Raw genomic sequence first — 16,359 nt, forward strand, 5'->3', positions numbered from 1 at the left:
GGCTATTTGCTCACAATAGCACGCACAAATGTCTTTTATTTTCTTTTTTGTACCACTCATATCAAATTTAGTGCTGTGAATGAGATGCGAATACGGAAGGCTTTCTTACTGACAACATTGGGAAAATAGTCCCTGCTGCATTTGTTAACAGCTGAAGACATAGTCTACAGGCACTGCTTACAGTTCACTGCCATCAATCCCCTTACTTTTAGTACTGCCACTTTGTCTTCTGATCTTTCTCCTTCCATTCAATCAATCGACTCCAACTTGGTTCAGTGAAAAAGAAATTTTGAGAAATTCACTGGAGTTGTTTAAGGATGTAACAAATGATGTAGATAGAAAGAAACATGTAGATATGGTGTAATAGGATTTTCCAAAGATATTTGGTTGGATGCCACATAAAAAATTACTTAACAAAATAAAAATTAGAGTAATGCAAGAACCTAGACAAGGGATTGACTAACTAACAGAAAACAGGGTAGCAAGATAAATGGAACATTTTCAAATTCACGCACAGGAACATGCAAGATGCCATTCAGGTAAATGAGGCGTTCTCATCGGTTGCAATCAATATTGTGGAAAAGGCACCTCAGCTCAAGTCTTCCATGCTATGTTCCATTCTAGGTTAGTTCCATTTGCCTGCATTAGGTCTCTATTGTTTTAAATCCTTCACATCCATGTATCTGTTTAAATATCTTTTGAATGCATGTCTATCCAAATGGAAAAACAGGCTCTTTGGTCCAACTTGTCTATTCTGACCAAGCTAATCCCATTTGGCTGCATTAACATCACACGAACACACACAGAAAGGAGATAGGAGTACAACGTGGAAAAATGAAAGGTCATCCACTTTGGAAAACTGGGAAAACAATTATTTAAATACAAGGATTAGAAAATGCAGCAATCCAAAGCTATCTCAGAGTAACAAATGTACAAAGCACAAAGGGGCACTATGCAGAAATAACAAGTAATTAAAGGAGTTAATTAAATATGGTCTTCTGTTCAAAGATATGGATATGGAGAATAAAAATAGGGACATCTTGATACAACCTTACAGGCACTGGAGAGAAAAAAACATGGAATATTTTGTGCTGTACTGGTCTTTATTTAAGGAAGAATTTATTTGTATTGGAGGCAGTGAACAGAAGTTCATGAATTCTCAGACAAAGGGTTGACACGAAGAAAGGTTGAGATGGTTCAGTCTTTACCCATTAGATTTTAGAAGAATGAAACATGACCTTATTGAAACATGAAACATTCTGAAGTGGATGCCTAACAGATGTTCTCCTAGCATCAGCATCTAGAACACAAGGGGGCAGTAACCCATTTCAGATGGACAGAGCAAGGAATTTCTTTTCCCAGAGCCTTATGACCCTTTGGCATTCTCCACTCCAGACAGCTGTGGAAGCAAATATTGGATATATTCAAGGCAGATGATAGATTTGATAGAAAACACTGGAAAGTAGAATTGCAGCCATGATTGGATCAACTATGATGTTATGAATGGCTGAGAAGACTCGAGAATTGCACAAGTCACATCTTCCTTTGTTTCTCATGTTCCTTTTGGGTTTTTTTTCTTCCAACTTTGTTTAGTTTTAAAACAGAATTGTGATTCACTTGTCTTATACTACAGAATAATTTACAAAAAGACCAGAAATATCTATTCTGGATTTTTACCTTCCATCAGCTCCACAGATGTTAGATGAAGGACAGTTCGCAGTATTGGCAACTTGAAAGACACAGGATTGTACCTCACTTGTTGTTGTTGTTGGGGGGTGATGTTCTGATATACTAGGAACAGTGATGAGAAATGACCCACCCTCACCTTTTTAGAAAAAAAAGTAACCTTTATTAGTACACATCCAGTTGTTAATGACTATTTCTAAAATTCTACTTTATGAATTATACTAATTATACTTAAAACATTTAAAATATTAAAATAATACTTCTCTTTCATTCAAAATATAACCTATTCAAAAAAAGTCTAAATTTGGAAGATAATCTACAAACAAGCAGTCTGAATTTTATTTTATTCTAATAGTGTTTTTATTGGTGGACGGTCAAGGTTCCAAAGGATATGATAATACTGTCACAATTATCAGCGCTGGTTTTCCCATAAAATAGAAATGCTGGAAATATTCAGCCGGTCTAGTGAGAGAAAGAGAATAGGTTTCAGATCAATCGTCTTTCTGATACAAGATCCTCAACCCAAATCATTGTTTTTCTCACCACAGATTGTGTTTGACCCATTGAGCATTACCAGCTTTTTCTGTCCTGTCTGCAGATTTTCAACATCTCCAGTCTTTTACGCAAGTTGTTTGTGAAGTTGTTGTCCTTGCTTATGGGAGAAACCGTGAATGTTATGTGTTGTTTGTTATTGCAAAGTACCCATGATCGAATAGTCTCCAACAAGTTTTCATTATTTTTCCCCAAAATATCCAGAATATTGCTAATCAACATTAAAACACACTTGTCATAGTTAAATGGGTTTCACTATTTCTCAGATAGACCACATTGAAAAAGAGAGCCATTTATCTAAAATTTATTGATGGAACAGACAATTCAGAACAAAAGAACAACTATTCTATTTCTTGTGATTTAATTTTAAAAAGTGGAGGGAGGGTCAGAGAGAATGCTGGTTAATTAAAATTAATAACTTTTTATTTTAAATTAAAAATTTCAAGATCTGGATGTTACTGTCATTTATTTAATTGTCCTTAATTGTCCTTAAAAAGGTGGTGGTGGTGAGCCACTGCAGTTTTTCTGGTGAAGGTATTCCTACAGTGCTGTTGGGTATGGCATTTGAAGCACTGATAATGCATTTCCAAATCAGAAAGGTGAGCAATTTGTAGGATTTACTTATTGGTGCCGTATAAAACACGCAAGTCTGCAGGTATCGTGGTTGAAGTAAAATCACAATGCTCTCAGCAGGTCAAACAGTGTACTTTATCTTTGGCTTGGCTTCGCGGACGAAGATTTATGGAGGGGGTAAAAAGTCCACGTCAGCTGCAGACTCGTTTGTGGCTGACAAGTCCGATGCGGGACAGGCAGACACGGTTGCAGCGGCTGCAGGGGAAAATTGGTTGGTTGGGGATGGGTGTTGGGTTTTTCCTCCTTTGCCTTTTGTCAGTGAGGTAGGCTCTGCGGTCTTCTTCAAAGGAGGTTGCTGCCCGCCAAACTGTGAGGCGCCAAGATGCACGTTGAGGCGATATCAGCCCACTGGCGGTGGTCAATGTGGCAGGCACCAAGAGATTTCTTTAGGCAGTCCTTGTACCTTTTCTTTGGTGCACCTCTGTCACGGTGGCCAGTGGAGAGCTCGCCATATAACACGATCTTGGGAAGGCGATGGTCCTCCATTCTGGAGACGTGACCCATCCAGCGCAGCTGGATCTTCAGCAGCGTGGACTCGATGCTGTCGACCTCTGCCATCTCGAGTACTTCGACGTTAGGGATGTAAGCGCTCCAATGGATGTTGAGGATGGAGCGGAGACAACGCTGGTGGAAGCGTTCTAGGAGCCGTAGGTGGTGCCGGTAGAGGACCCATGATTCGGAGCCGAACAGGAGTGTGGGTATGACAACGGCTCTGTATACGCTTATCTTTGTGAGGTTTTTCAGTTGGTTGTTTTTCCAGAGATAAACATACATAACGAATGTTTCGGGCTTGAGCCCTTCATCAAGGTATGATGAAATGTAGGCAGATGCCTGAACAAAATGGTGGTGGGAGAGGAGCACAGGCAGGTGGTGATAGGGTGGAGTGGGGGGGGGGGGCGGTCACACCAGCAAACAGGGAGATGGGGGGGTGGGAAGGGTCTGTGAATGGAGAAAACAAAGGGAATGGGAATGGAGGGAGCAAGGAGAGTAGGCTAGCAGAAACTAGAGAAGTGATTGTTAATGCCACCTGGTTGGAGAGTGCCCAGACAGAAAATTAAGTGTTGCTCCTCCAATTTGCGGGTAGTCTTGCTTGGACATGTCTGTCCATGGCCTCATGTACTGTCCAACCAAGACCACCTATAAATTAATTTTCCGTCTGGGCACTCTCCAACTGGATTTCTCCTAGCCTACTTTCTATTCTCTCTCCCTCCTCATTCCCTTTGTCTTCTTTCCTTCAGTTCTCCATCCCCTTCCTTCTCCATTCACAGAGCCTTCCACCCTCCCCCCATTTGCTGGTGCTCCCCCCATTTTCTGGTGTGACCTCCCTTATCCACCTCCTGCCTGTAGACCTGTGCTCCTCCCCCTACCATTTTGTTTTGGCACCTGCCTACATTTTGTCATACCTTGAGGAAGGGCTCAAGCCCGAAACATTGGTTATGTATCTATCTTTGCTACATGAAGTACACTGTTTGACCTGCTGAATTTCTACAGTATTATGTTTTTACTGCTATAGATTACAGATGTTGTCAGACTGGATCAGGTAACTGCAGTGCATTTAGTAGATGGTTCATCCTGCAGTCATTGTTCATGCGGTGACAGGAATGAATAATTAGGGTGATTGATTGAGTCAATCAAATCAGCAGCTTTGGGTGTTGACAAGGTGACACAACTGCTATGTCACAGCTCCACCAACTAAAGTTGGATCCTGACCTCCTCTGCTGTAGGAACTTTGCACCATCTTTCTGTGACCTCAGGTATCTTGCTCATGACAAATAAAGTAATAATATTACACCTATTAATGAATCCTACCTTCTGAAGTCTTCATGCACGTGTCATAGTCATGTTTTTGTTTTACAGGCATGGAAGAACTATATTTTGGGGATGCGAGCACATGAACAGAGGGAGTTTGGTAATCTTCAACTATATTTATTGGTTGATGGCTTTCTTCAGATACTTGGTGTCCTGCTGAGATCTTTGACTGTTCAGAAGTAAGGAGATAGTCAGCAAATGTTACTCTAGGTTGCTGGATGGATGAAATTTTACTCAAAATACTATTAACTGGCAAAGGGGAGAATGCGCAAGTCTCTGAACTCTTTTGAACAGCAGATTGAATAACTCTGTTTTGGTAGTTTCTATAGGCTTCCTCTAGGTTTTCAGACTCTTTTTCTAGCTCCCTTATTCGGGCCTTGGCTCCAGCCACAAAATCTTGGTCTGAATCTGAAGAAGAACTTGGTGTTCCAATATATTTGGAGTAGTTCACATTTGTACTGGAACTTGGATAAAAGAAGCGTTCTTCAAATATTGCCCGTCTCCTGGGTAAGCCAGGATCTAGGCAAATATCTGGAGGTAAAATCCTGTCTGTAATGAAGTCAATGGTTGACCGATCAATCTGTGAAGGTTTGGGATTACGATATACTTCATTCTCTAAAGCTGCAAGAAGAAAATCAAAACATACAAAAAGCAAAATTAAAGAGGGACAAAATACCCAAAATACATTAATAGTTCACAATCCTTTGTGGACAAATTTATCCAGAAATTACAATGTAGAAGTTGTTACTTGGATGACTGAGGAAAACTTTGACAATAAATCTGAAATTTGAAAAATCTAAGAACAATTCGCCCACAAAGTACATGCATGAAATCACATGCAACCCTGAGATAATTTTTCCTGCAGGCGACGCCAAATTACCACTTATTGGTAGTACAAAAAAAGCTGTACACAGCATATTCGTGTAAACAAATAAAGAACTGTAAACAGATAATGAATGTAAACAAACTGACTATATAATTCAGAGAGAATTTTAAAAATCAATTAAGTGCAGAAGAGTTCTTAAATAAGTCCCTGATGGAGTTTGTCGTTGAGGAGTCTGATGATAGAGGGATAGCAGCTGTTCCTGAACCTAGAGGTGCAAAACTTGTGGCACCAATACCTCTTTCCTGATGGCATTAGCAAGAACAGAGTATGTTCTGGATGGAGTGGATCCTTGATGATTGCTGTTGCTCTCCAACAGCAGCTTCCCCTGTAGATGGTCTCAGTGGTGGGGAGGGTTTTTCATGTGATGTCCTGGGTTCTGCTCACTACCTCTTGGAGGGCTTTATGGTCAGGGCTATTGGTATCCCCAAACCAGACCATGATACAGCCGGTCAGCACAATTTCTAAGGTTTCTGGTGTCATACCAAACCTCCGCAAACTTCTGAGGAAGTAGAGGCGCTGACGTGCTTTCTTCATGATGCCATTAGCATGTTGGGTCCAGGAAAGATCTCCAAAACAGTAACTCCCAAGGACTTAAATTTGCTCACTTTCTTTACCTCTGATCCCCCAATGATCACTGGATCATACATCTCTGGTTTTCCCTTTCTGAAGTCAACAATCAGCCTCTTAGTTTTGGTAATATTGAGTTCAAGGTTGTTGTTGGTGGACCAATCAGCCAAGTTTTCAATCTCCCTCTTGTATGTTGACTCATCACCTTTCTTTATACAACTCACTACAGTGGAATCATCGACAAATTTGTTAAAGGTGTTATTGTCATATTGAGCCACACAATCGTACATGTGAAGTGCATAGAGCAGGGGGCTAAGAACGCAGCTCTGTGGTGCTCCGGTACTGATGGAGATTGCGGAGATGTTTTTACCAATCCTCTGATTGTGATCTGGGGGTGAGGAAATCTACGATCTAATTACCAGTGGGGCGTTAACTCCCAGGTCTTGGAGTTTGCTGATCAGTTTTGAGGGGATTATGGTGTTAAATGGTAAGCTTTAGTTGATAAAGAGCATCCTGATGTTTGTATCTTTACTGTCCAGGTGTTCCAGGGCTTTGTGTAGAGACAGTGAGATGGCATCCGCCATAGACCTGTTGCTGCTACGATGGGCGAACTGGAATGTATCCACGTCACTGCTCAGACAGGAGCTGATCTCCTTCAACCCCAGTCTTTCAATACAGTTCATCAATGTTGATGCAAGTGCTACTGGTCGATAGTCAATAAGGCAGGTTACCCAACTCTTCTTGGGCACTGGTATGAATGATGCCTATTTGAAACAGGTGGGCACCATGCCCTTCTGCAGTGAGATGTTGAAGATATCTGTGAATACGTTGTTCAGTAGGTCAGCACAGATTGTTAATACTCGGCCAGATACTCCATCTGGGCCCTTTCTTTGAATTAACTCTCCTGAAGGCAGGACGTTCGTCATCCTCAGATACGGGCACGATGAGATCATTGGGGACGTGGTGGGGGGGAGGGTTCTTTACTGTTACTGTCATCAAAACAGGCATGGAGTTCCTCTGCTACTTCACCAGATTTGCCTGTGTGGCATTTTGGCCCTGCCACAGCTGTTGGGTGTCCCTTGTTTCCTTTTTCATCCAGAGCCTAGGCCTCTTATTTCGCTGTGGATTATTTTGCTCCAGAAGGTTCTTTTGAAGAAGCCTTGGAAAGTTACTAACCCACACCCTGCATTGGGAGCTGTAAGAAGTAATATTCAGGCACTCAGTATCCACCCTGTTCAACAGGCTTCAAAACTGAAATGCTGAAAAATTATTTTACACAGGCTAAGGTTTTTGCATTGCATGTGAATATTCTTACCCAAAGTGTCATTTATAAGCTCTATTGGCTGGATGATGCCCCAGTCAAAAAGGTGATTAGTTTAGCCCACTTCTAGCATGCAACTATTTGTGAATGGTGAAAATCTTGGGGTGGGGGAGGGGGGGAAGGGAGAAAGGAATCATTCAATCCCCATTGAGGAAAGTGATGAGACTTGTTCTTATTGAAGATAGCTATTATCTGGCACTTCAGAGACATGAAAGTCACTCAAGTCCCAGCTTGAAAACTGTCCACATCTCGCACAATTTTATTATCTGACAAGTTGCATAATGGAACAAAACAATTTACAATCACCAGACACTTCTATTTTGACCTTATGTTGCACAGAAACAGCTGAACTACTTGGGTCTAGGACCTGAAGAACTCTTGGAATGTTGCCTTAGGGTTAATTATCAACTAAAAACTACATCCAACTTTGTGCTAGCTATGATATCACACAAGACAAACCAAACATGGTCTACCAATCAGGTATGTCTACCACATTTTAAAAAAAAAATTAAATTTTAATTCAATTTAGACATATGGCAGTGACAAGCTATTTCGGCCACGTCCATGCTGCCCAATTTACACCCCCAGTACGTTTCAAATAGTGGGAGGAAACCAGAGCCTCCAGGGAAAGCCCACACAGACACGAGGAGAACATACAAACTCCCTACAGACAACACAAGATTCAAACCTGGGTCCCGATCGCTGGTGCTGTAAAGGCGTTGCATTAACCACCTCACCAACCGTGCCACCATGTCTGCTCCATTTTAGTGTTTAAAAAAAATACCTCAGAAATGAATACATCCAATACCTGATGATCCACCATCCTCAGCTAAAGGGTAATAAAAATATACATCCCTCTGAGTCAAGAAATTTCTCCTAATGACATTTTTTTAAAAAAACTAAAGACAACGTCACCCAGTTCCATACCATCCAGCCAGAGGAAAAAGCCTCTCAGCATCCACCCTGTTAATCATTCTTAGAAACATCAGGGATCATGCAGGAAAGCTCAACGAGAATCCATTTTTTTTTAATCCAATCATTAACAAGAACAGCATTGACTGTGTAAATGCAACCCACAAATTCATACCAGATTTTATGTTCACATGTGCAGAGACATCAATTATGCAACATTATTTTGCACTTTTTAAGCCTGCAAATGCTGTTGATCATCTTTCTCACAAAAGGAAATGTTCACCAACTTCAAGGCCTCCCTTAGCTCAAGGATGGCACAGTTGGTGCAGTGGTTAGCACAACACCTTTACAGTGCCAGTGGGAACGGGGTTTGAATCCCGCACCGTCTGTAAGGAGTTTGTACGTTCTCCCCATGTCTGCGTGAGTTTTCCCTGGAGGATCCAATTTCCTTCCACCGTTTGAAATGTACTGGGGGTGTAGGTTAAGTGGGTGTAAATTGGGCAGCATGGACTCAAGGCCAAAATGGTCTGTGACCCTAACCCCACCAAATTGCATGTCTAAATTTAAATTTTTTAAAAAGCACTTGGGAGCTCGAGGCATCGATCTTCTTGTAGAAAGGCCTACTTTTCTGAATTTCTACAATATCTATTTCTAAGGAATAAATCCCCCTAGTTTTCTACCCATTTACCTTCAAAGCCAGATCATCTGAACAATCCCCAAATCACTTTCATGCAATGCTGTCCTTCTCGACTGATGAAGGCAAGGCCTATTATATACTACTCTTATTATACGGTGGTTGTGCCGTACATAGATTTTAATAAGGTGCTTGATAAGGTCCCCCACTTAAAACAATGGAGGGATGGGTCAGTAAGTTTGAAGATGATGCAAAGCCTGAAGGTATTGTGAATAGTGTTAAAGGAGGTTATAGGTTACAACAGGATAAAGACAGGATGCAAAGTTGGGCAGAGAAGTGGCAGATCAAGTACAATCCGAATAAGTGTAAAGTGATGCACTTTGGAAGGAATTAATTCAGTAATACCTGGGGTTTGCTGGCTTCATTTATCTGCGCATGAAGATCCCAGATCATTAACCCAATCTTCTCCGGAAACTGCAGGAATTTCCACTCACTCATCATACAGTTGTTATGTATCACCAACAGCTCTACCACTATTCAGGAAAACCACTGACAATGTTGAAATAGCCATGCGAAATGTCCAATTTGTGCAGTGGACAGTTTCAAGTAATGTTGCAAAACAACGTACCTATCTGTGTCTGTCGCAGTTGAAGTTTCAAATCATCAACTTTCCCATTCAGCCTTCTGGTTTGATCTTCGAATTCTAAAAGTTGGCTTCTCACTTGTGCACAGCGCTCCACCTGCAGCAAAAATGATCGAACAAATTTTTGCAAAAGCCCAACTCACAATTAACTGTCCATTTTGTCTTTCTGCTATCCCTTTTTTCAAATTTGTATCATTACAAATCAATTGTACTATTTGTTTTTAAAAAATGAGACATGGAAAGAGAATTTGGAATTCCAGTTACAACAGCACAAATATATTTGAACATTAAACTTTGCACATTTACATTAAAAGCCATGCCATACTTATTATGGAACACACACAAATGTCAAATATCTTATGTAAAGATGTACATATAGATTTGTCTACTTGTTGCAATTGATATTAATGCAAAATGTACAATATATTTCTAAATTTTATAAATGAAACAATCATGTCCAAAATTTTCGGATGTTCTCACCATACTTATTATGGAACACACACAAATGTCAAATATCTTATGTAAAGATGTACATATAATTTGTCTACTTGTTGCAATTGATATTAATGCAAAATGTACAATATATTTCTAAATTTTATAAATGAAACAATCATGTCCAAAATTTTCGGATGTTCTCACCATACTTATTATGGAACACACACAAATGACAAATATCCTATGTAAAGATGTACATAAAGATGTGTCTATTTGTTGCATTTGATATTAATGTAAAATGTACAATATATTTGTACATTTTATAAATGAAACAATGATATCCAAAATTTTAGGATGTTCTCAGGTTCTTAAAATACTTTATGGCTATTTAAATCAGTTCAGGATTTTTTGCTCAACATCCAAACTCCAAAATGGTTTGGAGTTTGGGTCAAAATTTAAAATACAATAAATTTAACCGATTAGCTCTGGTTGTATTTCAGCATTGAGTGACTGATAATGGATCTTTCTTAGTGTGAAATGCAATAATGATTATTTTAGGGTTGCTTCAAGTCACTGAAGAAAATTGAGCAAGCAGTTCCTAATCTGAGGTGTGCTTTTGTATGTGATGGGTACCAAACAACATTCATTCTCTGTCAGAAAAACGACATCCTATTATGAGAAATGAAGATTTTGGTTCCTGAACACTTTTGGGTGTATTTTATAGATTTGGGCCACTGATCACAAAAAATCACCTTAAAGTTTTTCTATCATGTACCGTCTTCTAGATATAACCTATTCTTTCATGTCATAAATTAAATATTTTTATTAATTTCATCTAGAAAATGTTACATAGGTAAACAAAAATGAATAGAATAACCAAACTTATTACTGGTGACCGTAACAATTGCTGGCGACCGTAACAATTGCTGGCGACCGTAACAATTGCTGGCGACCGTAACAATTGCTGGCGACCGTAACAGTTGCTGGCGACCGTAACAGTTGCTGGCGACCGTAACAGTTGCTGGCGACCGTAACAGTTGCTGGCGACCGTAACAGTTGCTGGCGACCGTAACAGTTGCTGGCGACCGTAACAGTTGCTGGCGACCGTAACAGTTGCTGGCGACCGTAACAGTTGCTGGCGACCGTAACAGTTGCTGGCGACCGTAACAGTTGCTGGCGACCGTAACAGTTGCTGGCGACCGTAACAGTTGCTGGCGACCGTAACAGTTGCTGGCGACCGTAACAGTTGCTGGCGACCGTAACAGTTGCTGGCGACCGTAACAGTTGCTGGCGACCGTAACAGTTGCTGGCGACCGTAACAGTTGCTGGCGACCGTAACAGTTGCTGGCGACCGTAACAGTTGCTGGCGACCGTAACAGTTGCCGGCGACCGTAACAGTTGCCGGCGACCGTAACAGTTGCCGGCGACCGTAACAGTTGCCGGCGACCGTAACAGTTGCCGGCGACCGTAACAGTTGCCGGCGACCGTAACAGTTGCCGGCGACCGTAACAGTTGCCGGCGACCGTAACAGTTGCCGGCGACCGTAACAGTTGCCGGCGACCGTAACAGTTGCCGGCGACCGTAACAGTTGCCGGCGACCGTAACAGTTGCCGGCGACCGTAACAGTTGCCGGCGACCGTAACAGTTGCCGGCGACCGTAACAGTTGCCGGCGACCGTAACAGTTGCCGGCGACCGTAACAGTTGCCGGCGACCGTAACAGTTGCCGGCGACCGTAACAGTTGCCGGCGACCGTAACAGTTGCCGGCGACCGTAACAGTTGCCGGCGACCGTAACAGTTGCCGGCGACCGTAACAGTTGCTGGCGACCGTAACAGTTGCTGGCGACCGTAACAGTTGCTGGCGACCGTAACAGTTGCTGGCGACCGTAACAGTTGCTGGCGACCGTAACAGTTGCTGGCGACCGTAACAGTTGCTGGCGACCGTAACAGTTGCTGGCGACCGTAACAGTTGCTGGCGACCGTAACAGTTGCTGGCGACCGTAACAGTTGCTGGCGACCGTAACAGTTGCTGGCGACCGTAACAGTTGCTGGCGACCGTAACAGTTGCTGGCGACCGTAACAGTTGCTGGCGACCGTAACAGTTGCTGGCGACCGTAACAGTTGCTGGCGACCGTAACAGTTGCTGGCGACCGTAACAGTTGCTGGCGACCGTAACAGTTGCTGGCGACCGTAACAGTTGCTGGCGACCGTAACAGTTGCTGGCGACCGTAACAGTTGCTGGCGACCGTAACAGTTGCTGGCGACCGTAACAGTTGCTGGCGACCGTAACAGTTGCTGGCGACCGTAACAGTTGCTGGCGACCGTAACAGTTGCTGGCGACCGTAACAGTTGCTGGCGACCGTAACAGTTGCTGGCGACCGTAACAGTTGCTGGCGACCGTAACAGTTGCTGGCGACCGTAACAGTTGCTGGCGACCGTAACAGTTGCTGGCGAACGTAACAGTTGCTGGCGACCGTAACAGTTGCTGGCGACCGTAACAGTTGCTGGCGACCGTAACAGTTGCTGGCGACCGTAACAGTTGCTGGCGACCGTAGTAGTTGCTGGCGACCGTAGTAGTTGCTGGCGACCGTAGTAGTTGCTAGTGACGGTAATAATTGCTAGTGACGGTAGTAGTTGCTAGTGACGGTAGTAGTTGCTAGTGACGGTAGTAGTTGCTAGTGACGGTAGTAGTTGCGAGTGACGGTAGTAGTTGCTAGTGACGGTAGTAATTGCTAGTGACGGTAGTAATTGCTAGTGACGGTAGTAATTGCTAGTGACGGTAGTAATTGCTAGTGACGGTAGTAATTGCTAGTGACGGTAGTAATTGCTAGTGACGGTAGTAATTGCAAGTGACAGTAATAATTGCTAGTGACAGTAGTAATTGCTAGTGACATTAATAATTGCTAGTGACCGTAGTAATTGCTAGTGACCGTAGTAATTGCTAGTGACAGTAATAATTGCTAGTGACAGTAGTAATTGCTAGTGACCGTAGTAGTTGCTAGTGACCGTAGTAATTGCTAGTGACCGTAGTAGTTGCTAGTGACCGTAATAATTGCTAGTGACCGTAGTAGTTGCTTGTGACCGTAGTAGTTGCTAGTGACCGTAGTAGTTGCTAGTGACCGTAGTAGTTGCTAGTGACAGTAGTAATTGCTAGTGACCGTAGTAGTTGCTAGTGACAGTAATAATTGCTAGTGACAGTAGTAATTGCTAGTGACAGTAGTAATTGCTAGTGACAGTAGTAATTGCTAGTGACAGTAGTAATTGCTAGTGACAGTAGTAATTGCTAGTGACAGTAATAATTGCTAGTGACCGTAGTAGTTGCTAGTGACCGTAGTAGTTGCTAGTGACCGTAGTAGTTGCTAGTGACCGTAGTAGTTGCTAGTGACCGTAGTAGTTGCTAGTGACAGTAATAATTGCTAGTGACGGTAGTAGTTGCTAGTGACGGTAGTAGTTGCTAGTGACGGTAGTAGTTGCTAGTGACGGTAGTAATTGCTAGTGACGGTAGTAATTGCTAGTGACGGTAGTAATTGCTAGTGACGGTAGTAATTGCTAGTGACCGTTGTAATTGCTAGTGACGGTAGTAATTGCTAGTGACGGTAGTAATTGCTAGTGACGGTAGTAATTGCTAGTGACGGTAGTAATTGCTAGTGACGGTAGTAATTGCTAGTGACTGTAGTAATTGCTAGTGACGGTAGTAATTGCAAGTGACGGTAATAATTGCTAGTGACAGTAATAATTGCTAGTGACAGTAGTAATTGCTAGTGACAGTAGTAGTTGCTAGTGACAGTAGTAGTTGCTAGTGACAGTAATAATTGCTAGTGACAGTAGTAGTTGCTAGTGACAGTAATAATTGCTAGTGACAGTAATAATTGCTGGTGACAGTAATAATTGCTAGTGACAGTAATAATTGCTAGTGACAGTAATAATTGCTAGTGACAGTAATAATTGCTAGTGACAGTAATAATTGCTAGTGACAGTAATAATTGCTAGTGACCGTAGTAATTGCTAGTGACCGTAGTAATTGCTAGTGACAGTAATAATTGCTAGTGACCGTAGTAATTGCTAGTGACCGTAGTAGTTGCTAGTGACAGTAATAATTGCTAGTGACAGTAGTAATTGCTAGTGACAGTAATAATTGCTAGTGACAGTAGTAATTGCTAGTGACCGTTGTAGTTGCTAGTGACAGTAATAATTGCTAGTGACAGTAGTAATTGCTAGTGACCGTTGTAGTTGCTAGTGACAGAAATAATTGCTAGTGACAGTAATAATTGCTAGTTACAGTAGTAATTGCTAGTGACCGTAGTAATTGCTAGTGACAGTAATAATTGCTAGTGACAGTATTAATTGCTAGTGACAGCAGTAATTGCTAGTGACAGTAATAATTGCTAGTGACAGTAATAATTGCTAGTGACTGTAGTAATTGCTAGTGACAGAAATAATTGCTAGTGACCGTAGTAATTTCTAGTGACAGTAGTAATTGCCAGTGACGGTAATAATTGCCAGTGACAGTAGTAATTGCTAGTGACAATAATAATTGCTAGTGACAATAATAATTGCTAGTGACCGTAGTAATTGCTAGTGACCGTAGTAATTGATAGTGACAGTAATAATTGCTAGTGACCGTAGTAATTGCTAGAGACCGTAATAATTGCTAGTGACCGTAGTAATTGCTAGTGACAGTAATAATTGCTAGTGACCGTAGTAATTGCTAGTGACAGTAATAATTGCTAGTGACCGTAATAATTGCTAGTGACAGTAGTAATTGCTAGTGACAGTAATAATTGCTAGTGACAGTAATAATTGCTAGTGACAGTAATAATTGCTAGTGACCGTAGTAATTGCTAGTGACCGTAGTAATTGCTAGTGACAGTAATAATTGCTCGTGACAGTAGTAATTGCTAGTGACCGTAGTAGTTGCAAGTGACCGTAATAATTGCTAGTGACCGTAGTAGTTGCTTGTGACCGTTGTAGTTAGTAATTGCTAGTGACAGTAGTAATTGCTAGTGACAGTAGTAATTGCTAGTGACAGTAGTAATTGCTAGTGACAGTAGTAATTGCTAGTGATAGTAATAATTGCTAGTGACCGTAGTAGTTGCTAGTGACCGTAGTAGTTGCTAGTGACCGTAGTAATTGCTAGTGACCGTAGTAATTGCTAGTGACCGTAGTAATTGCTAGTGACCGTAGTAGTTGCTAGTGACAGTAATAATTGCTAGTGACAGCAGTAGTTGCTAGTGACAGTAATAATTGCTAGCGACAGTAATAATTTCTAGTGACAGTAATAATTGCTAGTTACAGTAGTAATTGCTAGTGACCGTAGTAATTGCTAGTGACAGTAATAATTGCTAGTTACAGTAGTAATTGCTAGTGACCGTAGTAATTGCTATTGACAGTAATAATTGCTAGTGACCGTAGTAATTGCTAGTGACAGAAATAATGGCTAGTGACCGTAGTAGTTGCTAATGACATTAGTAGTTGCTAGTGACAGTAGTAGTTGCTAGTGACAGTAGTAGTTGCTAGTGACAGTAGTAATTGCTAGTGACAGTAGTAATTGCTAGTGACAGTAGTAATTGCTAGTGACAGTAGTAATTGCTAGTGACCGTAGTAATTGCTAGTGACAGTAGTAATTGCTAGTGACCGTAGTAGTTGCTAGTGACCGTAGTAGTTGCTAGTGACCGTAGTAGTTGCTAGTGACCGTAGTAGTTGCTAGTGACCGTAGTAGTTGCTAGTGACCGTAGTAGTTGCTAGTGACCGTAGTAGTTGCTAGTGACAGTAATAATTGCTAGTGACAGTAGTAATTGCAAGTGACAGTAATAATTGCGAGTGACAGTAATAATTGCTAGTGACAGTAGTAATTGCTAGTGACAGTAGTAATTGCTAGTGACAGTAGTAGTTGCTAGTGACAGTAGTAGTTGCTAGTGACAGTAATAATTGCTAGTGACAGTAGTAGTTGCTAGTGACAGTAATAATTGCTAGTGACAGTAATAATTGCTGGTGACAGTAATAATTGCTGGTGACAGTAATAATTGCTAGTGACAGTAATAATTGCTAGTGACAGTAATAATTGCTAGTGACAGTAATAATTGCTAGTGACAGTAATAATTGCTAGTGACAGTAATAATTGCTAGTGACCGTAGTAATTGCTAGTGACCGTAGTAATTGCTAGTGACAGTAATAATTGCTAGTGACCGTAGTAATTGCTAGTGACCGTAGTAGTTGCTAGTGACAGTAATAATTGCTAGTGACAGTAGTAATTGCTAGTGACAGTAATAATTGCTAGTGACA

General features: G+C 41.6%; 1 protein-coding gene across 2 annotated transcripts in view; it reads right to left on the reverse strand.

Annotated features, from left to right (window-relative positions):
• Positions 1-16,359, reverse strand: part of ofd1 (OFD1 centriole and centriolar satellite protein) — a 94,156-nt gene that overhangs the window by 19,572 nt on the left and 58,225 nt on the right. The window contains exons 15-17 of one of the 2 annotated variants that reach the window (XM_069889944.1): positions 9,629-9,740; positions 4,681-5,301; positions 1,678-1,825 (exon numbers count right to left, since the gene is read on the reverse strand). In XM_069889944.1, coding sequence (XP_069746045.1) covers positions 1,678-1,825; positions 4,681-5,301; positions 9,629-9,740 — 881 coding nt within the window. The remainder of the gene's footprint in view (positions 1-1,677; positions 1,826-4,680; positions 5,302-9,628; positions 9,741-16,359) is intronic. The other variant, XM_069889945.1, reaches the window with a different exon arrangement.

This window comes from Narcine bancroftii, chromosome 7 (assembly GCF_036971445.1).
Source record: "Narcine bancroftii isolate sNarBan1 chromosome 7, sNarBan1.hap1, whole genome shotgun sequence".
Taxonomy (NCBI): Eukaryota; Metazoa; Chordata; class Chondrichthyes; order Torpediniformes; family Narcinidae; genus Narcine; species Narcine bancroftii.